Source organism: Ictalurus punctatus, chromosome 1 (assembly GCF_001660625.3).
Source record: "Ictalurus punctatus breed USDA103 chromosome 1, Coco_2.0, whole genome shotgun sequence".
NCBI lineage: Eukaryota > Metazoa > Chordata > Actinopteri > Siluriformes > Ictaluridae > Ictalurus > Ictalurus punctatus.
Genome location: NC_030416.2, coordinates 38,970,278 through 38,995,973, shown reverse-complemented (window position 1 = coordinate 38,995,973; position 25,696 = coordinate 38,970,278). Strand labels below are relative to the sequence as shown.

General features: G+C 42.3%; 1 protein-coding gene across 8 annotated transcripts in view; it reads left to right on the top strand.

The window, feature by feature from the left end:
• LOC108276414 (SH3 and multiple ankyrin repeat domains protein 1) overlaps positions 1-25,696 on the top strand; it is a 76,514-nt gene that overhangs the window by 16,100 nt on the left and 34,718 nt on the right. For all 8 annotated transcript variants that reach the window (XR_008397638.1, XR_008397639.1, XR_008397640.1 and 5 more), the window contains exons 4-15: positions 1,636-1,839; positions 3,445-3,516; positions 3,904-4,012; positions 15,831-15,982; positions 16,241-16,408; positions 17,069-17,185; positions 17,290-17,367; positions 18,133-18,199; positions 20,139-20,308; positions 21,417-21,535; positions 21,618-21,736; positions 23,575-23,688. Coding sequence is in view for 4 of the 8 variants with exons in the window: in XM_053684911.1 (XP_053540886.1) it covers positions 1,636-1,839; positions 3,445-3,516; positions 3,904-4,012; positions 15,831-15,982; positions 16,241-16,408; positions 17,069-17,185; positions 17,290-17,367; positions 18,133-18,199; positions 20,139-20,308; positions 21,417-21,535; positions 21,618-21,736; positions 23,575-23,688 (1,489 nt within the window). In the remaining 4 variants the exon portion in view is untranslated. The remainder of the gene's footprint in view (positions 1-1,635; positions 1,840-3,444; positions 3,517-3,903; positions 4,013-15,830; positions 15,983-16,240; positions 16,409-17,068; positions 17,186-17,289; positions 17,368-18,132; positions 18,200-20,138; positions 20,309-21,416; positions 21,536-21,617; positions 21,737-23,574; positions 23,689-25,696) is intronic.

Sequence of the window (25,696 nt, the reverse complement as noted above, 5' to 3'; positions counted from 1 at the left end):
GAACCAGAACCAGTCACATCAGAATCAGTTTTCTCAGATTTTTGTGACAGTGTCTATTTTTAAAGCACTATACAAATAAATAAATAAAAATGAAAGTATTAATGAGAGCTGATTACTGAACACAGTGATTTATTGTAAAAGGAGAACAGAAGTGGGTCGAATTCTGAACCCTGAGACTGTGAGGAAACAGAGAACCACACCAGAGAAGAATATCCTGAATTTATATATTTCTGTAAAGCTGCTCTGGGACAATGTCCACTGTTAAACACGCTTCACAAATAAAACTGAAATTAATTGAAAGAAATCAAGACGTGTTGATGTAAAAGCTTGTGTTTTGTGTTTATGTGAAGCTTTAACTCTGATTGTAGGTTAGTGTTCATGTGTGTGTGTTGTGTCATGGTTTAAATCTTATCCTGTGTATATGTGTGTAGCGTAATGTTGGTGTGTATTGACATGAAGAGTTTTGTTCAGTGGAACATATGGGCTTCAGACATTTTTAATAAACCATACAGACATGTAGGGTGTGTTGATTCAACACTACTGTAACAAGTTGTCAATGCACACACACACACACACACACACACACACACACATACACACAGAGCTCTAGGGAAGAAAGAAAGGAAAAGTGGGACATGTATATCTGTATGTGAGTGAGTGAGTGAGTGAGTGTGTGTGTGTTTGTGTGTGTGTGTGTGTGTGTGTGTGTGTGTGTGTGTGTGTGTGTGTGTGTGTGTATCGATTAGGTTTTGTCTGACCTGGGATGCTTTTATGTCTCAACTAAAGACCCACATGTTTTCCCTTGCTGATTAGCAATTGTAATTTATTGTGCAGTGTCATTTTTTTATGTTATTTTTAAAATTAATTTTAATTCTTCTTACTATTTATTATATGTTGCTTACTTTTTACAGCACTTTTGCTGTTTTTAAATGTGCTCTATAAATCAATTTTATTTGATTGATTGATTGATTGGTTGATTGATCAGTATACAAGATCAGTATACACATTTCTTCATAAGTTTCAATTCATCTAATCTTTTATTTCTTGTGGTCACTTTGATATTTAGTGTAGCTGTGCTGCTGAATCTGGATGAACTGTTAAATATAACTGTATTATTTACATAGAAGTGAATACTAATGCTTAAAAAGATCCCCGTACGAAACCATTTTAGTCTCTTAGGGTCCGAAGAATCTCTGTTTTTACTAACGAAGTAGTAATTGTCTATAAAATAAAATCTTAACCAGCCAACACCTCTCTAATCCAGCTGTTTTCAGGTACCTGTTGTACCTGTCATTAAAATATCATGCTCTACAGGGTTAAACGGTTCATCAGTAGTGAAACAGAAACATCTCGGTAATGTGGGACAAGCAGCAGGTCAGTGGACACTTTATCCAACACTGATTCTGTACTAAGAAGCTTTCACAAACCAGATAGAAATACAGCCTGCTTCTTACAACATTCTCCTAAATCTTAGCAAAGGTCTTTTGGAGATGTTTGTAGTCTCTCTTGATGCCTGCATGTGGAGTGTGAGGCAGCAGGTATTGGGTTCTCTATTTGAGTCTCTTTGGATTTGGAAAGTGTAGAATTCACTGTGTGTGTGTGTGTTCCTTCCTTTTTGCGTGTGTGTGTGTACAGAAATGTTTACGGTTTGATCCTGATGCGACCGTGTGGAGTGTGAAGCAGCAGGTAGTATGTTCCCTCAGCGAGTCTTTGTGGGATGTGTACAATTATGGATTGTTCCAGCCTGCTTCAGAGGGACACCACGCCCGCTTCCTGGAGGAGGAACAATCACTACGACAATTTCCACAATCCCTTGAGAAGGGTGTGCCTTACCTGGAGGTACTGTACCTGAACTAAACTTCTATAAAACTATAATCCATAAAACTACAGTAACAACACTGCTCAGAAAAATATCTTCATGTTAATATAATCTACATCACCCATGATGCCATGTTTAGCATAGTGAGACTGAGGGGTGTAGTAGTTCTATAGTGTAGTTCTGTAGTAGTTCACCCCTTAACAGGGCAAGTCTTACCTGGAGGTGAATCACACTAGCCACAATGCTAAGCAGACCCATCCCATAATGCAGCATGCTGGATTCAATTACATTTAGAATTCCCACTAGCAAAGTCAGACTTCTCTGAATTAGAATTCTCTGACATCATCTCAACATGATAGAGAGAATAAAGAAAGAGAGAATAAAGGGAGAGAATAAAGAGAGAGAATAAAGAGAGAATAAAGAGAGAATAGAGAGAGAGAGAATAAAGGGAGAGAATAGAGAGAGAGAGAATAAAGAGAGAGAATAAAGATAGAATAGAGAAAGAGAATAAAGGGAGAGAATAGAGAGAGAATATAGAGAGATAATATAGTGAGATAATAAAGAGAGACAATAAAGAGAGATTAGAGAGAGAGAATAAAGAGTGACAATAAAGAGATAATAGAGAGAGAGAATAAAGGGAGAGAATATAGAGAGAATATTGAGAGAGATAGAATAAAGAGAGAATATAGAGAGAGAATAAAGAGAGACAATAAAGAGAGAATAGAGAGAGAATAAAGGGAGAGAATAGAGAGAGATTAGAGAGAGAATAAAGAGAGAATAGAGAGAGAATAAAGGGAGAGAATAGAGAGAGATTAGAGAGAGAATAAAGAGAGAATATAAGAGAGAATAAAGAGAGACAATAAAGAGAGACGATAAAGAGAGAATAGAGAGAGAGAATAGAGAGAGAGAATAAAGGGAGAGAATAGAGAGAGATTAGAGAGAGAGAATAAAGCAAGAATAGAGAGAATAAAGAGAGAGAATAGAGAGAGAATAGAGAGAGAGAATAAAGAGAGAGAATAGAGAGAGAATAAAGAGAGGGATGGTGAGGGTGTTTATAGCTGCTATAATGTAAGTGAGAACAGGAAGTAACTCGTTTCAGTGACGTTCCACAACATTACATGTAAATATAAATGGATTTTAAAACTATTATAATTTTTAAATTAAGAAAAACGTTGGTAAGTTGTGGTGGTGTAAAAGGAATAAAACACTCGGGGACGTTCTGTTAGAGGAAAATAAAAAAACTAATTTACCTGTGCTATCATGGACTATGTCTGAATTGTTTTCTTTCTCCTCCATTACATCACCAACACACATCTCTCTCTCTCTCTCCCTCTCTCTCTTCCTCTCTCTGTCTCTCTCTCTTACCCTCTCTCTCTCTGTCTCTCTCTCTCCCTCTCTCTCTCTGTCTCTCTCTCTCCCTCTCTTTCTCTGTCTCTCTCTCTTCATCTCTCTCAGTCATTGAATATTGCAGATTTAGTTAAGATATGATGAGGGGAAACGTGTGTGTGTGTGTGTGTGTGAGTGAGTGAGAGAGAGAGAGAGAGAGAGAGAGAGAGAGAGATAGATAAAATAATAGTATGTCCCTCCACTTCTCAGAAATCTGATTAATATTGTGTCTCTCACAGTTCAGATACAAGAGTCGGGTTTATAAACAGACCAATCTGGATGAGAAACAACTGGCCAAGTTACACACCAAGGTACTGACACACACACTCACACACACACACACACACACACACACACACACACACACACACACACACACACATACACAAACACACACACAAATACTTTTTCTTTGAAGTTTCCAATAAATTGGCATACATCTTAGGATTTGACTCCTTTAACCATTATGTTATGTCTGAGGTAGCTGGGGTTAGACCCTGAACTACACACAGCTTTCATGCTTTGAATCTCTGAGAATCATCCTTATAGTCACCATCAGCTTTCAGACAGACGTAGCTGGAGGTTCCTTACCTTAATACCACTTTATTTAAAAACAGCCATTGTCTCTGCAGTCCTTCACAAGGTCTTGCTATCTGGTGTTTGGTCTTTGGGGTGTGTGTGTGTGTGTGTGTATGTAGGCCAACCTAAAGAAGTTCCTGGACTATGTCCAAAGTGGGGCAGTGGAGAAGATCAGTAAAGCTTTGGATAAAGGCCTGGACCCTAATTACCATGATCCAGAGAGCGGAGGTGAGATATAATACAATATTAATTTAGAAATTAATTCTGTTCTTCGTGATGTATTTCAGTTTAAGTTTGGTTTACACATGCCCTGGCTTTGTACTAGCTTTGCTATCAGAATAGATTGAGAAATCATGCTAACTTTTCTAGCTATGTGCAAGACTACAAGACTCTTTATTGCCACAGAACAATTCTGGTGATAATGTGGTTCGGTACAGTTCAACAATAAACATTTACATTATATATTTATTCATTTAGCAGACGTTTTTATCCAAAACAATGGAATAGGAATGCAGATCCACTCAGCAGACACATCAAGTCTCTACCAATTCCTTTCAAGCTTTATTTTTCTTCATAATGTTCCTGTATACATATCAGAGGACATGTATAAGATGAATATGATTAATATATAAGATAAGATGAAACCATGTCTTCTCAAACGGTAAATGGGAACTACTTGTAGAAGTGAGTGAGAGCAGAACCGGAGGTCAGAGAGGTGAGACCTTCACTCCTGAACTCCTGCTATTTATACTAAAACCAGCTAAAACTGCATCTAATTGCTGGATTAACCTAAACCAACCTAGAAAATTATATCTGGACTGATACACTGTGATCATTATATTTTTGGACTATAATTACTTTTATTACTGTTTTCAAACTCTCATGTGTTGGAATAACAAAGCTTCCTAAGGATCCTACAAAAGCCACATCAGAAATCAAGCAATATCCAGCAGAGGAACCATATAGATAACCTACTGGTATCAGTGTGCAGTGAGTACCTTTCAAAAGGAAATTACCATGAATCATGACTTCTATTACTACTACTAAAAGAAAAACATCTTAGATAATACAAGTCAGATCTACCCAGACATACCTGGCTGCTCAACATCAACCCAGAGTTCTCTCTGGAGGTGTGAAGAGGAAAGCGTGAAACCTCCTAGGCCAAACAAAGGACTGAGTGGCCCATTAAGATGGCGATAGACTGAGAGTAGTTTATGTGATTAAAAATTTTGATATCTGTATAGCTGGCCAGTCTAACAACTTCCAATTAGAACCTTAAAGAAGAAAGCAATCAACTAACAATGGACAAACATTCTTCAGCAGAGGAGCGGGACCTCAGCAGCCCAGCCATCACATACTGTGATGACGTAATCAGCAACAGTGCAAGAAAAAAGTACAAAACCAAACTAATCAGAGAATCTCCAGACACTCTCAGAGCAGACCTCATGCACACAAATGAGAGAAAAATAAAAGCAGACCTAGTCTTCTATACAGAACACCCAAGTGCCTGGCACTCAGCACTCTGCTCAACATTTAAAGACCTATAATGAGTGGAAATAAAGCCATGAGACAACTGTACCTGGACTTTACACCAAAATTCAATATTAATCTGTTTCAAAACAGACCTGTAATGAACCAGGAATCAGAGGATAGTCTGAACTGTTTGAGGGAGATCTTGAAGGAGTGAAAGCTCTAGCTGAGAAGGAGAAGAGACCACAGCCTCACCATCACGCATACACAGCTCCTCTCCCTCCACACACACCTGGATCAACAGTGTCCATTTACCACATCCAGGAGTACCTTTCAGAACTGGAAATGGAGATGCTGAATTCAAAGAAAACAAGCTCCAAGAAAAAGACACTGTTGAACAGCTAAGGGAAAAGAGCAGCAACAAAATAGGCATGCTGGAAATGAAACTAAAAGATCTCCAAAAAGATAACAAAGCACTAAATGACATTGTGTAAAAAATAAGAAAAGAACTCCAAGAAAAAGACAACCTACTGCACAGCATTAATTCAAGACTGGAATATCTAAGCAGAACAACCAATCAACTCGCCCCAGCCACCACTCTACAGACTCACAGTGAGCAGCCTGTCTTAGAGAACGGCCAGGAGACCAGCAGCAGCAATGTCACACAGTCAGCTGAACACAGCCTTCTTCAAGCTGACAACCCTCAAACACCACCACACCCCACAACACTCTCAGAAGACACATCCCCCCTAAACAGCCATTTTAATAGACTCAAATGGAAAGTTTTTACACCACTGACAGCTCTTCCCCACATACAGGGTTGGCAAATTCTGGTGCCCCACAACCAAAGGTGCACTCCAGCTCCTCTGCCAGTCTACCCTGAACAACCCATAGAACATCATCATCCACATAGGAACCAACGAGCTCCACACACAGGGGAAAGAGTTTCTGACAGTGTCATAAGAATGGACAAACAGCCCTCCAGCGAATTTCCAGAAGCCAACATCACCATCTCCACTCTGCTGCTCAGGAGGGACCACCCTGCCAACCTCATTAACTCCTGAGGAGTCTTACGTCCATCAATGTTGCTCATCATCCAAATCTAACAGCTAATGACTTATATGGCCATGTGCACCTGAGTCAGGAGAGAATCAGAATCTTTGCGAAAGACCTAAAAGACGCAACACTCCATAGAAACCCTCAACATACACCCTCACATCACCACCGTAAGAAGTCAATCGGCCACCACCAACACCCACCTGCCCGGAGGGGACCACAAATTAGAAACACCTCAGTCAGAAGGGAGCAACCGACCAGACTACGACACATTTTTTTTTTCCAAAAATATTTTTATTGAGAAAAAAACATACTTCCTGTCACATAGTGTCACGAGTTCCCCTTTAAGCAGCACGCTGTGGAGCATGTGAGCGCGCGTGCAGGAGCAGGTGCGCGAGCACCTGCTTTTCCCTTGTGGACAATCGTGACATTTCGACACGTGCATTTGTTTATGTTTCTGGTATGTCTCCTCCCCGTTCTGTCATTGGCTATTGTTTCACGTGTGTCTGAATTGCCCTCAGCCATCAGCTATTACGATGCTGAGTAGGTTTGTATATATACCGCGCGCCTCCCAGCACACAGGGCGGAATATTGAGTTATAATAGCTTAGTTTAGAGCCATTATGATAGATAACCATAGTCATAGTTCATGTCATGTCATGTCATGTCATGTTTCATGTCATGTTTCATGTTTAGGTTAGTTAGTTTAGTTCACGCTTGTTTCTCCACCCCCAGTCCCACGCTATTGTTTATGTTTCTTGTTTTGTTTCTCGACCCTGTATTTCCGTGACCGTCACGATTACGTCACGATACATGGCAGAATATTCCGCCACACCATGGATGCAGCAGGAGGACAGGGGAGACATCGCGCGACAATGAGAGTAGCAGGACAATACCACCTCGGGAAACGCTCGGATTACTGGCCGCATTTTTTGTCCGTACAGTTCCCTCAACGGTACGCCGCCGAACTTCCTCCAGAGACAGCGGGATTGGGGAGCTACCCGCTGGAGTTCCTCTTCGGCTGCCAGGAATATTTTTGCAGCCTGGCGTATCCCAAGCCTACTAAGAGACAGTGGATCGGGTTCTTGGTGTCCAGGTTTTGCGGTCCGGCCCGTAACTGGGCGGAGCAGCTGGTGAGTGCTGGGTCCTCAGCCCTCCATGATGTTACTCAGTTCTCAGAACTTTTTATGGAGGAATTCACGCAGCCAGGGCAACTTCATGGTCTGGATTTACTTGGGTGGACAGTCAATGGACAGCCCCAGGCTGACCTGCCATTTAACCTCTATTATGAGGGGATTGACAGGGCAGCCTCCACCAAGCCGCTTCAGGCTCCAGTCAATGTGGTGGAGGTGACCTCCCAAGTCATGCTCATATCCCAGGTCGAAGAGACGGCCTCCCAAGACACGTTACTGTCCAAGTCTACTGACCCAGCTGACCAAGTTCCGCTCATGTCCAAGCCTGCTGACCAAGTTCTGCTCATGTCCAAGCCTGCTGACCAAGTCATGCGCATGTCCAAGCCTGCTAACCAAGTCATGCGCATGTCCAAACCTGCTGACCAAGTTCCGTTCAAGTCCAAGCCTGTTGACCCAGTTGACCAAGTCATGCTCATGTCCAAGCCTGCTGACCAAGTCATGCTCATGTCCAAGCCTGCTAACCAAGTCATGCTCAAGTCCAAACCTGCTGACCAAGTTCAGCCCACGCCCAAGTCTACCGACCCGGTCGCCCAAGTTCAGCCCACGCCCAAGTCTACCGACCCGGTTGCCCAAGTTCAGCTCATGCCCAAGTCTACCGACCCAGTCGCCCAAGTTCAGCCCACGCCCAAGACTACCGACATGACCACCCAAGTTCTGCCAAAGCCCGAGTCTGCTGACACGCACAGCCAAGTTCTGCTCACGCCTGACCGGGTTGCAGCTCTGGAGTTGAGATCTCCTCGTAGATCTCAGACTGGGGCTCTGAGGTCACCAGGTGAACCCTGGGCATGGGCAGAACTTGGGCGGCTGTGTCAGGAGACTCGGGCGTGAGTCTCCTGACACGCACAGCCAAGTTCTGCTCACGTCCGAGTCTGATGACACGCACAGCCAAGTTCAGCTCACGCCCAAGTCTACCGACCCGGTCGCCCAAGTTCAGCCCATGCCCAAGACTACCGTCACGACCACCCAAGTTCTGCCAAAGCCCGAGTCTGCTAACACGCACAGCCAAGTTCTGCTCACTCCCGAGTCTGCTGACACGCACAGCCAAGTTCTGCTCACGCCCGAGTCTGCTGACATGCACAGCCAAGTTCTGCTCACGTCCAAGTCTACCGACACAGCCGCCCAAGTTCTGCCCATGCCCAGGGTTCACCTGGTGACCTCAGAGACTGAGATCTACGAGGAGATCTCAACTCCAGAGCTGCAACCTTCCTGTTCAGCTGTGGACGTCGCTCAGCCTCCCTGTTCAGCTGTGGACATCGCTCAGCCTCCCTGCTCAGCTGTGGACGTCGCTCAGCCTCCCTGCTCGGCTGTGGATGTCGCTCAGCCTCCCTGCTCAGCTGTGGATGTCGCTCAGCCTCGATGCTCCGCTGTGGACGTCGCTCAGCCTCCCTGCTCGGCTGTGGACGTCGCTCAGCCTCCCTGCTCGGCTGTGGACGTCGCTCAGCCTCCCTGCTCGGCTGAGGTCATCGCTCAGCCTTCCTGCTCCATGGCGAACATCGTTCCCCCCTCCTGCTTCGAGGAGAGCTATGCTCCTCTCCCTGGCCTCATGGAGACCGACGCTCCTCTCCCTGGCCTTACAGGGGACTTTGCTTCGCTTTCCTGCACTCCTGAGTACAGGCACTCTTTCCCTGTTCAGCCGAGGACTTCGCTCAGCCTGCCTGCCCAGCTGTGGTCATCGCTCTGCCTTCATGCTCCGCCGAGGACATCGCTCCGCTTTCATGCTCCACCGAGGACATTGCTCAGCCTGCCTGCCCAGCTGTGGTCATCGCTCTGCCTTCATGCTCCGCCGAGGATGTCGCTCAGCCTGCCTGCCCAGCTGTGGTCGTCACTCTGCCTTCATGCTCCGCCGAGGACTTCGCTCAGCCTGTCTGCCCAGCTGTGGTCGTTGCTCTGCCTACCTGTTCAGCCGGAGACGTCGCTCTGCTTTCCTGCTCAGCCGAGGACGTAGCTCTGCCTCCATGCTCCGCCGAGGACTTCGCTCAGCCTGTCTGCCCGGCTGTGGTTGTCACTCTGCCTACCTGTTCAGCCAGGGACGTTGCTCCGCTTTCATGCTCTGACGAGGACGTCGCCCTGTTTCCCTGCTCTGCTGAGTACAGCGCTCTGCTTCCCTGTTCAGTCGAGGACGTCGCTCTGCTTTCCTGCTCCGCCGAGGACGCCGCTCTGCTTCCCTGCTCTGCCGTGTACATCGCTCTGTTTTTTTGTTTCGCCAAGAACGCCGTGCGGTTTCCAGGCTCTGCTTGGGACATTCTGCCCAGGGGGCCGGGGCCGCCAATGGAGATGGATTTTTCATGGCACTCCGGGAGGAGTGCCCTTGGGGGGGGGGGGGGTCCTGTCACGAGTTCCCCTTTAAGCAGTGCGCTGTGGAGCATGTGAGCGCGCGTGCACGAGCAGGTGCGCGAGCACCTGCTTTTCCCGTGTGGACGATCGTGACATTTCGACACGTGCATTTGTTTATGTTTCTGTTATGTCTCCTCCCCGTTCTGTCATTGGCTATTGTTTCACGTGTGTCTGAATTGCCCTCAGCCATCAGCTATTACGACGCTGAGTAGGTTTGTATATATACCGCGTGCCTCCCAGCACACAGGGCGGAATATTGAGTTATAGTAGCTTAGTTTAGAGTCCTTACGATAGATAACCATAGTCATAGTTCATGTCATGTTATGTTTCATGTTTAGGTTAGTTAGTTTAGTTCACGCTGGTTTCGCCGCTACCAGTCCCGCGCTATTGTTCATGTTTCTTGTTTTGTTTCTCGACCGTGTATTTCCGTGACCGCAACCTTGATTCCTGCCTCGCCTCTTTATGCCTGTTTGCCGATCGCCTGACCTTTGCATGTTACTGGATTATGTTTGTGGATCACGTTTTGGATTTGTCTGCCTGTCTCTCTCTTAAATAAAACTGTTCATACTGCGTTTGCATCCTACCTTATCTCCGTAACGTCACGATACGTGACACATAGCAACAATACAATTCTCATTTTTTGTTATACTTACATATACACACATGCACACAAAGTGTAGAAAAGAAAAACAAAATTAAAAAGTACAATCAACTAAACCATCAACCCCCCCCACCCCGGCTCATCATGGCTCACCAATATCTATATCTGGTTATGTATATATTATAAAATCCAGCAACAGGTACAATAATTCAAGTGGGAAGTGTCTGTAACTCCATAAAATATGAAAAAGGGTTGCCATTTATATATATATATATATATAAAAACCCGTCAGTACAACTCCTCATCATATACTTTATTTTCTCGAGTTTTAAAAAAAACACATCACATCCTTTAGCCACTGGGAGATGGATGGATATTTAGCAGACTTCCAATGCAACAGTAGGGAATATCATGCTATTATGGATGTGAAAGCGATAATATCTTTTTGTACAGAGCTTAATGGAACTGAAGCATCAGGAATCCCAAATATAGCAATGAATGGGCAGGGTTTTAAATCTACTCTGAGAATAGTGGACATGATAGTAAAGAAACCAGTCCAAAAACCATAGAGATCAGGGCAAAAGAAAAACATATGGCCAAGATGACAGGGAGAGCCATGGCATTTATCACACTTGTCCTCTAATTCTGGATATATTACAGAAAGTCTTGACTTAGACAAATGGACTCTGTGTAAAACTTTGAACTGGATGAGTCCAAGACGAGCACAGGAAGTGGTAGACTGTATCCTACCTATAGCACGTTCCCAACACTCTTCACTTATCTGTACTCCTAAGTCCATTTCCCACGCATTCTTAATTTTGGTACTCGCCTCCCTACCTAACCCCAGAATAAAATAATAAATCTTAGAAATCATTACTTTCTGATGTGGATTGTTTGAAAACAAGCTTTCCCAAGCCTGTTCAGGAGGCGCAGAGATGGAAATTAGGAAAACATCTAGAAACGAAACTTCGAATTTGAAAATAACGAAACAGATATGTCACAGGGAGGTCATAAGTAGATGACAGATTGGCAAAGCTGTCAAAGACACCATTAGCATACAGATTTTTTAAATTGTTTAATGCCCTTGTCATACCACAATGAAAATGTAGAGTCCAAACACGATGGAGGAAATAAGTAGTTGTTGCTTAAAGGACCCAAAGAGGATGCACCTACAAATTTAAAGCGGCGTATAAATTGATACCAAATCTTAAGTGTGTTAAGGACAACTTGATTATCAGTATATAGAGAGAGTTTTGTAGGTAGAGAGGAATAAAGTAAAGCAGGTAAAAAGGATTCCCTACAAGAAGATAGTTCCAATTTACACCAAGAAGATCCAGGAGATTTAACCCAGTAGCAAAGTTTATGGATGTGCACAGCCCAGTAACAGAATTGAAAATTGGGTAATGCAAGTCCTCCACTAAGTCTACAATTCTGCAATAAAGATTTACTAACCCTTGGTGGCTTCCCACCCCAAATAAAAGAACAAATTATTTTATCCAATGAATCGAGGAATGGTTTTAGCAGAAAAAGAGAAACTTGCTGAAATAAGAAAAGAAACTTCGGTATTTTATTTATTTTAACAACATTGATCTTGCCAATTAGAGAAAGGGGGAGGTTACCCCAACTTTGAATGATGGATTTAACCTTTGAGATAAGGGGAGTGAAATTAGGTGATACAAGATTAGATAAAGAACGTGTCACGTTGATACCTAGGTATTTAAACCCTGACTGACGGAAAAGGCAGACCTGCCTGTTGGAGAGAAAATGCTGCAGTATTGACGGGAAAACGGTCGCTTTTCTCCAAATTTAACTTATAACCCGAGACAACACTGAAGGCTTCCAGGACACCTAAGACAGCAGGCATAGACGCAATAGGATCGGTTACATACAATAACAAATCATCAGCATATAGCGACAATTTGTATTCTACATTGTATCGGACTATTCCTTTAAACAAGTGGGAAAATCTTAATAGTACAGACAGAGGCTCGATAGCGACAGCAAAAATTGTCTGCGGGAAATTCGGATTTATAAAGCGAAGAGTAAGACGATTTATAAGTAGCATTAATTTCCATGGGATCTGTAGTGACAATATTATAAGTGTTTTTAACACAAGGTATGAGATGGAAACTGGCCTGTCGCCGTAGGCGATGTGCCAGTAAACGAGTCGGCTTCTCACCATGTTCATAGTAAGAACCACGAGTATGTAACAACAAGCGTTCCGCCTCTTTAGTCGAAATAAGATTAAATTCTGCCTGTAAGTCGAGATGCTGTTTAAGAAGTTCTGGAGAAGGGTTCAATGCATATCTTTGATCGACGTTACTGATCGCAGATGTGAGTTCATTAACCCGAGCAGTGTGTTTTTTTTATTGCAGAGAGCGGAGTAAGAAATAATCTGCCCTCTGATATAGGATTTAAGTGTCTCCCATAACAATGAATAAGAGGTGGAGTCATTCTGATTGAAGAAAAGAAAGTCATCAATAGAAGTGGAAATGAATTCACAGAATTCACTGTCTGCCAAAAGAAGAGAATTAAATCTCCAAGGCAGTGGGCTACGTTTATAAATAGAAATTTATAAATTGAATATCTAATTGTAGAGGCGCATAGTCAGAAATTACAATACCCAAATAGTCAGAAGAAACTACACAAGAATCAAGAATACTGTCTATAAAAAAATAATCAATCCTCGAATAGGAATGATGCACTTGGGAGAAGAAAGAAAACTTTTTAAGAGAGGGGTTATGGGATCTCCAGGGATCAACGAGACCGTTCTGACACATAAAATCGGAAAATGCTTTAGACATAGCAGATTGATTCAGAGTACAGGGATTAGACTGATCCAAGTTTGGGTCAAAAACACAGTTTAAATCCCCTCTGAAGATCAACAGGTGAGTACTTAAGAAGGGGAGGTTGCTCAACAATCTATTAGAAAATTCCACATCATCAAAGTTTGGAGCGTATACATTTACCAACAAAACCTGTCTTTGCATCAGAGTACCAGCAACTATAATATATCTACCATTCACATCAGCAAATAATGTTAGTGGATGAAAACTGTGACCTTTTGCCAATTAAAATAGCGACCCCTCTTGCCTTCGAATTAAAGTTCGAGTGGAAGACTTGAGTCACCCAAGGGCAGTGTAACCTATGATGATCTTTAATACCAGGTTTAATACCAGGTTTAATACTCTTAACCTGTGAGTCTCCTGTAAAAATACCATATCAGAGTTTATACGTTTCAAATGTATAAAAACCTTAGATCTCTGGACAGGATTACCCATACCTCTGACGTTCCAACTAATAAATCTTAGAGGTGTGCCTGTCCCAGCTGTGCTGGGATCCATATTACTATTAACCATTTAAATAAAGTAAACCACAGGGATACAAATAGCCAATTAGAACCGAAGTGGGACCCCCTCCCCCCAACAAGCCCCTAAACACACACACACCCAAAGTCTCCATAAAACAAAAGAACAAAGGAGACAGCAGTGTTTCCCACAGTAACCAAAAGTTGTCCACAATGTGAAAACAACTCGGAGAGAAAGCTGAACTAACCAAAAATTATTACAAAAAAAAAAGTTGCAGTAAGAGAAAAGTCCCCTACTGACTTCAAGACTGAAAAACAGTCTGCGTGCAATAACAAATATAATCTTTTAAAGACTTGTTACAAATTAGACGAAATACAGATAATATCAGTGTAGCACATAAGGCTGAGGAAAAACAACAATAAATTTAAACAGAAAAACTCTAACCTAGTCAGAGCATCAAAACGGAGAACCACATTATTACAGAGGTAGATTTAAGAAGAGTGCAAGAGATTTTAACGTAATACAAAGTTAAACGTGCAAACAAAAAAAACGGAGTAGAATAAGTCAAAATATATCTTATGACCGTAAAGCACTCAGCGAAACACCTCCAAGCCCAGTTCCAACCGTTTTGTGTGCAGAGAAGAACACCAACTAACACCCGCAGAGCTGAATTAGGCAGATAGCCCTTATTTCTAAATATTCGAAACGCATCTATTACATTCTGGACTCATCTTAAATCAAGCTCCTCTAATACACTTCAAAACAAAGCCCTTAAAAGCCGAGAGCCCTAAAACCCGTCCCCTCTGTCAGCTGTCTCTGAACCTCACAAACCCACCAACATCTAACACTAAGTTTCAGACCAGCTCGACTATACTAAACCAGATTACAATAAACTAGATTATAATAAACCACCTGGACCACTGGGAAAGTGAAAGTAAAAATAAAATGAAGTAGAATGTTATCGGGGTCTAAACAGAAAATACGATAAAATATCTCTTCAGCATCAGAGATTCAGAACAGAGACAGAACCTTACACACTCCAGGATCAGTGATCACGGCCTCGCCATAGAGAAATGCACACACACACACACACACACACACACACACACACACACACACACACACACACACACACACACACACGTACACACACGCACACGTCTTCCAGAGGAAGGAAGAATGTGTGTGAGTGTAAGACAGGTGAGGGTGAGACAGACACACACAAACATGTCTTCCAGAGGAAGAAAGAGTGTGTGTGAGTGTAAGACAGGTGAGGGTGAAACAGACACACTTTCTCCTTCACTGTAATACCTTCCAGAAAAACACCTGGAGAAATTCTCCAAGCTCTTACCACAATTTTCCAACCTATCAGAAACAAACCGTATACAGGTGCTACTTGGGGCGGAGTCCAAATACAGGTGCTACTGGGGGCAGAATCCAAAAACAGGTACTAATGGGGGCGGAGTCCAAATGCAGGTGCCACTGGGGGCGGAGTCTCGCACCTGCTGCAGCAAAATTAATCTCTGAGCTGCACATGCTCAGAAACCAACTACTGCTCTGATCTCATCTCACTGTACATTCCTCCACTCACACTGTTTATTCACTCTGTTTCTCACTCACCTCTCTGTATTTTATTTTATTAATTTACATAATCATTGTAACCTTTATACTTTTGTCCCACACTGACGCCTTGAATTTTATCACCTTCTTTTTCTTTTTTTTCTTTACTTATTTTTGTAATTATTACTATTTTTATTCTATTTTTATTATTATTCCTATTATAATTTTTTTATTTTATTGATGCTTTGGCAATATTGTATGTAAACAATCATGCCAATAAAGTTCTTTAATATTGAAATTGAAATGAATGGGGAACTGAAGAAAGGTCAGACTACACACCTCATATGATTGGTTCAAAATCTTACTTCAAATGTTGCTTTGTCTCTATTTCTCTCTTTCAATTCAGTTCAGTTTTATTTGTATGGCGCCTTTAACCATGATATTGTCCCAAAGCAGCTTTAAAGAAATATATCAATCTCTCTCTCTCTCTCTCTCTCTCTCTCTCTCTCTCTCTCTCTGTATCAGAGACTCCTCTGACGCTGGCCGTGATCAATGGTCTGAGTGTTGATGGAATCCGTGTGCTGCTGTTAAACGGAGCTCATCATGATTTCAGAGCAAGAGACGGACTCACACCACTGCATAAAGCTGTTAGAGTGCACAATCAAACAGCACTGCTGGTACACACACACACACACACACACACACACACACACACACAGTTATCCATGACTTTATGAAACAATCTTAAACTTATTCCTCCACTCTCTCTGTCTCTGTCTCTCTGTCTCTCTCTCTCTCTCTGTCTCTCTCTCTCTGTCTCTCTCTGTCTCTCTCTCTCTGTCTGTCTGTGTGTCACTCTCTCTGTCTGTTTCTCTCTCTCTCTCTCTCTCTCTCTCTCTCTCTCTCTCTCTGTCTCTCTCTGTCTCTCTCTCTAGGCGTTCCTGTCTCTGGGTCTGTCTCCAGACTATAAGGATCGTTGTGGTTTGACGCCGCTGTACCACTCCGTGCTGACAGGGGGCGACACATCCTGCTGTGAGACTCTGCTGTACTACAGAGCGCGGCTCGGAACACGGGATGAGAATGGTTGGGACGAATCACATCAGGTGTGTGTGTGTCACAGCATTAATTAACCGTCAAGTAGAAGTGAACCAACATTTCCACCACATTTACAAGCTTTTCAGAATTGCTGATTTTCTTCGTACTCACATCAACTGTAAACTACATCTTTATTCTTCACAGATGTAGTTAGATGTACACCTGCAAAGGATTTTACCTATGAACTAAGTTTTCTTTATTAATTTTCTTATTGTTTACTGCATTTATTATCCTTAATAATATATAAACTATATAGCATTAACACACAATCAGTAATGTTAAATTCAGTAATTTAATGCTTAATGATGTGTGTGTGTGTGTGTGTGTGTGTGTAAATAACAATGTCATGGAATTATATTTAATCAAATTAAAACAATTAATGCTGAAGTTGATATTTTTTGTTATTTTATTATTAACTAATACAGTATACATTGAAACTTAAGGAACTGTAAAGTAAAAGCACTAATAAAGTCTGAATTTTATTTTATTTTATTTGATAAGATCTGGATTTCATGAAACTGATTGTAACATGGATTAATGGAGTGAACAAAATGGATTAACCTTGTAGATAAAAGCTTTTTGATCTAATTTGTCTGTATAATACCTTACATTAATTTACATTAGTGCCCCCTGCTGGTTGTGTGTGGTACATTCTCCTCCCTCTGCAGGCATGTCAACATGGTTTTGCCCAGCATTTAGAGCACCTGCTGTTTTATGGGGCAGACACCGCTTCCCAGAATGCATCAGGAAACACAGCCCTGCACATCAGTGCTCTGTACAATAAGGTACACTCACTCACACACACACACACACACACACACACACACACACACACACACACACACACACACACTCATTGAAGGAGTGCCATTATTTTCTGTCCAATCAGGAGAGCTGTGTGCGGGTTCTCCTCTACAGAGGAGCTAGTAAGGAGACGAAGAACAAACACGGACAAACCCCCTTTCAGGTAAAACTAAATACATAAGTACCAGCCAAAAGTTTGGACACCTGCTTTTTAATGCATTTGTCAGTATTTTAGTTACTGGCCCTAAGGCAATGAAGTAATAAAAATGTAATTTATGCAACAACTAAAAGAAGTGCTCAATAAGTCTTCAATCTGTCTCAACAATTATCTTTAAAATACCCTCCAATTGCTTTGATGCTTCCCCTTACTCCCCAACTCATCCCAAACAAACTCTATAGGGTTCAGGTCAGGTGATTGTTGGGGCAAGGTCATCTATAGACATCTATAGATGTATAGTTACTGTAGACTTGATGTCAGCTCAGACCAGACTGAAGCCAACTGAAGCTCATGACCTGTATCTGCATGGGTTTATGCATTGTGCTGCTGCTACATGATTGGCTGATTAGATAACTGCATGAATGTGCAGGTGTTCCTAATAAAGTGGACGGGGAGTGTATATTATGTAAGAAACATTCCATATTGTAAGAACATTTCTGTTATTTTACCATAATATTTGAGGTGAAAATTCCTATAAGAAAGAGAAAGATATGATTTTCGGTAGGTGTGTTCAGACTGGTACTATATACTGTACATACGGTCCTGCTTTTACTTTTTAGGGAAAAACTGACTGTATATTGCAATCTGTTGTTTTTGTTTTGTTGTCGACTGAGGTTATTTGTTTGTTTATAGAAGTTGGTAAGGACCACACATACTCACACACATTAAAGCACGTAAATATTTACATACACATGTTTACGTGTGCTCAAGGTCGCTGTGATGTCTGGTCATTTTGAACTTGGAGAGATCATCAAAAATCACAATGACACAGATGTAGGTATGTAGGTGACCTTTTTGCTTATTTTAATAATATTCCATTATATTGAAGTGGAGAAAAATGCACATAATTTATTAAACTATTTACAATTTAAAAAAAAAATGTAAATGTTGTGATTACACAAGTATTCACCCCCCTGTAAAATTACTACTGGTTCAGTTTCTGTCAGAAGTGAAATAGTTCGTTGAATGACATGGACCCGGGCCATTAAAATATCATGTGATCTAATTATAAATAAACCTGTTCCCAGAGTTTGTTAGAGAACATACCTAAACAAAACCAAAACGCTTTCAAAACAACTCTGGGGTACAGTTGGAAAAATATCAAATTATCAGGGGTTATAAAACTTTGAACATCCCATGGAGCAAAATTATATCCATTATTAAATTATAGAAATAATACAACACAATCGTGACCAAGAGGAAGTATAACTATTAACATGATGCTACTACCACCATGCTTCACAGTGGAGCTGGTGTTCTCAGGGTATTGAGAAGTGTTGGGTTTCCCACAAACTATATTAAATTTTCCCCACTTCTGTATTATGGATTGTTTTGTGTAGATTCATGACATAAAATCCCAATTAAGTCCATTTCAGTGTAAGAATCACCCTGCATGGTAAGAGTTTTATTTAAGGAAGGCCGCTACAGATCCCTTCGCTAAATGATATTGTAGAAAGGTTTAGACAGTGAAGAAACACCTTTAATGCTGTTATGTAGTGGGAAGTTATATTATTAAATGCACAATTTTAGATAATAAACAGAGGAAAAGAAACTTTAAAAATATTCATTAAAAATAATTACATGGACGAAAGAAATAGTGGCTGAGTCTGATGCAGTACCAGGAAGTGAAACAGGAAGAACAGGCAGAAAAGAAACTAAGGCTGTGTCTGAATATCCTTAATAACCTTCTACCCTACTACACAGTAGGTGAAAAGCAGTACACCAAAGGAGTAGGATGTCTGAATTCTCAGTATTCATAAAACAGTAGGTGAGAAATACTCGGATGACCTACTGCTTCTGCAGAGATTCTGCAGTGTGGAACCACTGGACACTGTGGATATGGATATCTCATAATGCAACGGGACTGGTGTGGAAGAGCTGTCAGAATCCGTACCCCGTTGTACGTCCGGATTATATTCATGCTCACCACTGATACTGATCAGTACGTACAGTATCACCGGACCAGCAGTAGGTACTGAATCGAATGCAGTAGGTTCTGTCACAGTACGCATTTTCAGATGCAGATAATGTAAGGCTAGTGACTGCGGCTGACACAGAGATAGAAAGAGAGAGCAAGAACCACAGCACAAACTGATCTAGGAACAGAAACAGACAGTGAGGTTGCAGCAGAAGCAAGGAGATGACAGTATAGACAAATCGTTATGACTTCTGAAACCTAGGAGAAGAGCATGGTTCTTGTATACCATATGCTGAGGAATTAGAGAAGCTGCTAGTCGTTTCGGTTGTGATGGAAGCTGCCCACTCATGAAATATGGTTCAGCAGTGGGCGTTCTCAGAATATACTGAAAGTGGAGTGAGCACTGAAACAGAAACCCCTTTAAAATCTCAGGAGTCCCAGCACAACTGCTGGCAAATGGGGGCAGGTCAGGAGAAATGTGGGCCAAGGAGGCAGTGTGAATGTCTCCAGACATGAGAGAGGACACGCAGTGTCTCTAAAGTCCTAAGTCACAGTGAGGCCTGAGCTAGAAAGCGCACGAACACTAGAGGCCCAAACCTACAGTTACTGTATAGAAAGCAAGTGTCTGTGATTAATTTACACCACTTATACACTACATATCCGCTCAATTATTACTAAATGTTCAGTAAAATCATTGCTGTTATCAGACAATCCCAAAACCAGTCTTTGTGCCTCTCTCTCTCTCTCTCTCTCTCTCTCTCTCTCTCTCTCTCTCTCTCTCTCTCTCTTTCTCTCCCAGTTCCGTTTTTGGAGTCTCCTAAATATGCTCCTCAGCGTGTTGAAAGTGGACATGCTTTATCAGTGAACATGTCACTCCCCCACCCACTCCTACGGGCAAAGAGTGAAAACACCATGGCCGCACCCCCTGATCCTGTAGCTCCACCCACTACTGCACCTGCAACTGCACAGGTAGAGCCTGTTCCCACTTTATTGTCCATTTGTGTAGCTGAGTTAGGATTAGGGCATACTCTCAGTGTGGGTCTGCACCTTCAGGGGAGGGTTGGGGGACAAACTGATGCAGTTCACCTGAACCTTGTGTCCCATCCCTGATTTATGTGCTCATTCTCTCATTCTAATAGACTAATAGAAATAAAGCTGTTCAGCTGTGAACTCTGTGTCTTCTGGGTTCGGAGGAATGTAACAAACACATTACAGTAGTCCTAGTGTACATTAGTTTTGGGAGTATGTTTGGACATGGAGCAAAGTTTTCCACTCCTTATATTCCGGTCACTTTTGAACCTGCAGGAAAAACACTGCAATCTCTTTGCCTGGCAGTGGAAACAACAAGAAAATCAATTCAATGTTATTTTTATATTGCTTTTAACAGTGGATAATATCACAAAGCAGCGTTACAGAAATCTAATGTAGATTTAGATCCATAATGCACAAGCCAGAGGCAACAGTGATGAGGAAAAAATCCTTAAGAGGGCATGAGGAAGAATCCTTGAGAGGAGCCAGACTCAAAAGGAAACCCACCACCGTGGTCAGGGTGACACTCCAGGACAATGTGGAAAAATTCTTTTTACCGGAGATGAATCAGAAGAGCTGTGCTTGAATGAGTCAGTTAGAACCCCAGCACAACATCATCAGTGGTTTGCCCAGAGGTTCCTCAACTTTTGCAAATGGTGCCAGAGCAGAAGCCAGAACTCAAGCAGTAAAAGGGGTGGCACTGGAGCAATTAATTGCTTCACTTGTCCATTCATTTTCAAAGACTCTGGGAGCAATCATGCCATCTTCTGGTGCAGCGCATGGAATCCAGTTTACTGTGGAAACAGACAGAAAGAAGCCCTGCAACAAGTGATAATATGCTGACTGGCTCCCATCTAACTTGGGTGAGACATTGTGCACCAAGGCTCATGTGTGCTATGTCACTCATTAGCACACCTCTCTTGTTTTGCACACAGAAGCTAAACCACATCTCACCTATTACAATCACAATGGCAGGCTTTTAGATAACCGTTTTGGAATCATTGTTTTCCTAAACCTCTCTCTATCTCTCTCTGTCTCTCTGTCCCAGCGCCGGTCATCTTTTGCTCTGAGAAGTTCTAGTAGTCCTCGTGGTGCTCGCACTCGTTCTCCATCTAGAGGAAGAGGAGAATCCGATGATAAACAGAAAAAACAGAGAGGAAGACAGGGGTGAGAAATGCAATATTCTCTGTATAACAGTCTGTAAAATTGTATATTTGTATAACAGCAGCCATTCTCCCGTGGTCTTTAGTGTTGTTCAGCGGAGGAGGCTGTACAGTGCAGTTCCTGGTCGTGTCTTTATAGCAACTCGCTCTCATTCTGCTCAGGGTGAAAGAGAGCTCAGTCTCAGCAAAGGAGACAAGGTCAAAGGTCAGATCTGTTTGTATAAGTGTAAATATTAATATCAGATTACCTTATGTACATTCATATATACAGTATCTCACAAAAGTGAGTACACCCCTCACATTTTTTATAAATATTTGATTATATCTTTTCATGTGACAACACTGAAGAAATGACACTTTGCTACAATGTAAAGTTGTGAGTGTACAGCTTGTGTAACAGTGTAAATTTGCTGTCCCCTCAAAATAACTCAACACACAGCCATTAATGTCTAAACTGCTGGCAACAAAAGTGAGTACACCCCTAAGTGAAAATGTACAAATTGGGCCCAATTAGCCATTTTCCCTCCCCGGTGTCATGTGACTTGTTAGTGTTACAAGGTCTCAGGTGTGAATGGGGAGCAGGTGTATTAAATTTGGTGTCATTGCTCTCACACTCCCTCATACTGGTCACTGGAAGTTCAACATGGCACCTCATGGCAAAGAACTCTCTGAGGATCTGAAAAAAAGAATTGTTGCTCTACATAAAGATGGCCTAGGCTATAAGAAGATTGCCAAGACCCTGACACTGAGCTGCAGCACGGTGGCCAACACCATACAACGGTTTAACAGGACAGGTTCCACTCAGAACAGGCCTCGCCATGGTCCACCAAAGAAGTTGAGTACACGTACTCAGCGTCATATCCAGAGGTTGTCTTTGAGAAATAGACGTATGAGTGCTGCCAGCATTGCTGCAGAGGTTGAAGGGGTGGGGGGTCAGTCTGTCAGTGCTCAGACCATACACCACACACTGCATCAAATTGGTCTGCATGGCTGTCGTCCCAGAAGGAAGCCTCTTCTAAAGATGATACACAAGAAAACCCGCAAGCAGTTTGCTGAAGACAAGCAGACTAAGGACATGGATTACTGGAACCATGTCCTGTGGTCTGATGAGACCAAGATAAACTTATTTGGTTCAGATTGTGTCAAGTGTGTGTGGCGGCAACCAGGTGAGGAGTACAAAGACAAGTGTGTCTTGCCTACAGTCAAGCATGGTGGTGGGAGTGTCATGGTCTGGGGCTGCATGAGTGCTGCCAGCACTGGGGAGCTACAGTTCATTGAGTGAACCATGAATGCCAACATGTACTGTGACGTACTGAAGCAGAGCATGATCAGTATGCAGTATTCCAGCATGATAACGACCCCAAACACAACTCCAAGATGACCACTGCCTTGCTAAAGAAGCTGAGAGAGAAGGTGATGGACTGGCCAAGCATGTCTCCAGACCTAAACCCTGTTGAGCATCTGTGGGGCATCCTCAAACGGAAGGTGGAGGAGCACAAGGACTCTAACATCCACCAGTTCTGTGATGTCGTCATGGAGGAGTGGAAGAAGACTCCAGTGGCAACCTGTGAAGCTCTGGTGAACTCCATGCCCAAGAGGGTTAAGGCAGTTCTGGAAAATTATGGTGGCCACACAAAATATTGACACTTTGGGCCCAATTTGGACATTTTCACTTCGGGGTGTTCTCACTTTTGTTGCCAGCGGTTTAGACATTAATGGCTGTGTGTTGAGTTATTTTGAGGGGACAGCAAATTGACACTGTTACACAAGCTGTACACTCACAACTTCACCTTGTAGCAAAGTGTCATTTCTTCAGTATTGTCACATGAAAAGATATAATCAAATATTTACAAAAATATGAGGGGTGTACTCACTTTTGTGAGATACTGTACAATACATTGTCCTTGCTTTACTGTACCTGCTGGTTTTGCTGTGTTTGTTGATACAACTTGAATCATTTACATTTATTCATTTAGCAGATGCTTTTATCCAAAGCGAGTTACAAATGAGGAAATACAAGCAAATGTGGTATGTGTGTTTCAGTGCTGAGTGTTGGAGAGGGGGGTTTCTGGGAGGGAACAGTTAAAGGTCGGACTGGTTGGTTTCCTGCTGAGTGTGTGGAAGAAGTTCTGCCACAGAATGAAGAAAAGAGACCAGGTATATGTTTACAAAAACACACAACACACACAATTTATGTTGTTTGGCAGTGAAATGAGTCTGCAGGTTTTTAGGAAACAATCAATAATGACTATGATTGTGTTGTTAGCATGACATAGGGACAGGGAGGTCATTGTTTGTCATGTACTGGTAATGACTCTTATTATTCTGCTAAAAGTTGTCTGTGAAAACTTTAATTTATGATGAGGCAATGAGGCCACTTTTTTGTTGTTTCCCCAAACTCACAAATATACTACAGTATGTCCTTCGTGTAGTACCAGGGTAAAACAGATGCTGGGATGTAGGTGTGGTCTGGGGAACACTTGTAATGGAGTGCAGCCAATCCCATAGAATTGGTTTGAGGGTCTGTGGTGGTGATGTTTCCTCTGGCAGTATAGTGTGTACATTGGTTTTAGTGTTTCAGGTCTGAGGGCTATCAGTAGGCTTAAACTGGAATAAAATAAAGGCCAATAATGCCTCAGCTGAGACATTTCGCTGACCTGATGTACTCATGATGAAGGCTGATGGATGTAAGTGTCGAGTGTTTATTAGCAATCCAAAATGGCAGGCAAACTCATTGGTCTGAATGTCATGTAGAACTATTCAGAAAAATCTAAATGAAAGGTGAACGTGAAAGAGCAGAGAAAACAATGCTCAGAATTGCACAGTGAAATTGCAAAACTTCACAAAGATAGGTGGTGAAGGAAATGGTACAAATATATGAAAGTAAATGAGGGTTAATATGAAACAGGTGAGTGAGAGCGAGCTAATATGTGGACTAAATTGGATTGTGGATTATTGCTAGTGGCTGGATTGGTGTGGAGTCAGACATGATTTTCAAAAACAAAATTAATGGCTAGTAACTTTGTTTCTGATGTCCCAGATTCTCTCTGTCTTGGTGTCAGCTTACAGGAGAGTAAACACTCACACGGGCGGGATTAGTGTATTGGGGCATTGGGAAACCAGCAACACAGGTGTTCAAAACAGGGTTAGTCTTCAGGTTTCTGAGGTCATGACAGAGCACGCATAAACTGTCCATAATGAGGTCCTCTGTCAAGGACCAAAGACCTGATTGAGGTTTCACAGTCAGGATCTCCTGTACCTCAACAGCATCTTCTGCCATCAACATCTGACCATTCTACCTGGACAAAAATGCCTTCAGGGCCTGAATGCCTCTAGAGCTCACTAGACATGCAGAGATTGGTGATCTTCCTGCTCAAAGACAGCTGATTCAATTCACTACTTATTTACCAGACTTACTGAGGGTGTTAGAGCAGGCAAATCACCCACTTCTGCTTAGAGCCTCGCTCACCTTAATAACACACTGCTGCTGAAGATGGCCCTGCATGGGTAACAACATGGACACCCTTAAGATGGCTGTGGATATTCTTTCAGCAATTGCCAAGAACAGTTTACATTCAAGTATCTATCATTGAACTTCAGTTTGATACAAAAATCTTAAACTTAAAACTCTACTGATGCTCATGCTTAAGTTCCTTTTAACATACATAGCACTGCTTGACTTTATAGTAAACAGTTATAGAAGTGGATTGACTTATAATCATACTATCCGGTGTCACGGATCCGGTGTGGTTTTATTTGTGTAGCGTGTTTAACAGTGGACATTGTCCCAGAGCAGCTTTACAGAAATATATAAATTCAGGATATAGATGTTAAATGTATGAATTTATCCCTAATGAGCAGCCAGAGGCGACGGTGGTGAGGAAAAACTCCCTGAGACGATATGAGGAAGAAACCTTGAGAGGAACCAGACTCAAAAGGGAACCCGTCCTCATCTGGGTGACACCGGATAGTGCGATAATAAATAAATACACTCCTTCTATAAATGTGCTAATACTACATGCTCAAATAGTGCAGTTGTGTAACCAGGAAATTCATTACAATTTCTACATGAAGTTCATATGAACTGAGGTCCAAAGCATTTTTATGATGTTTAAGAGGTACCATCCTCAGTAATCTCAATGATCTTTAGTCTGCACCATGTGGG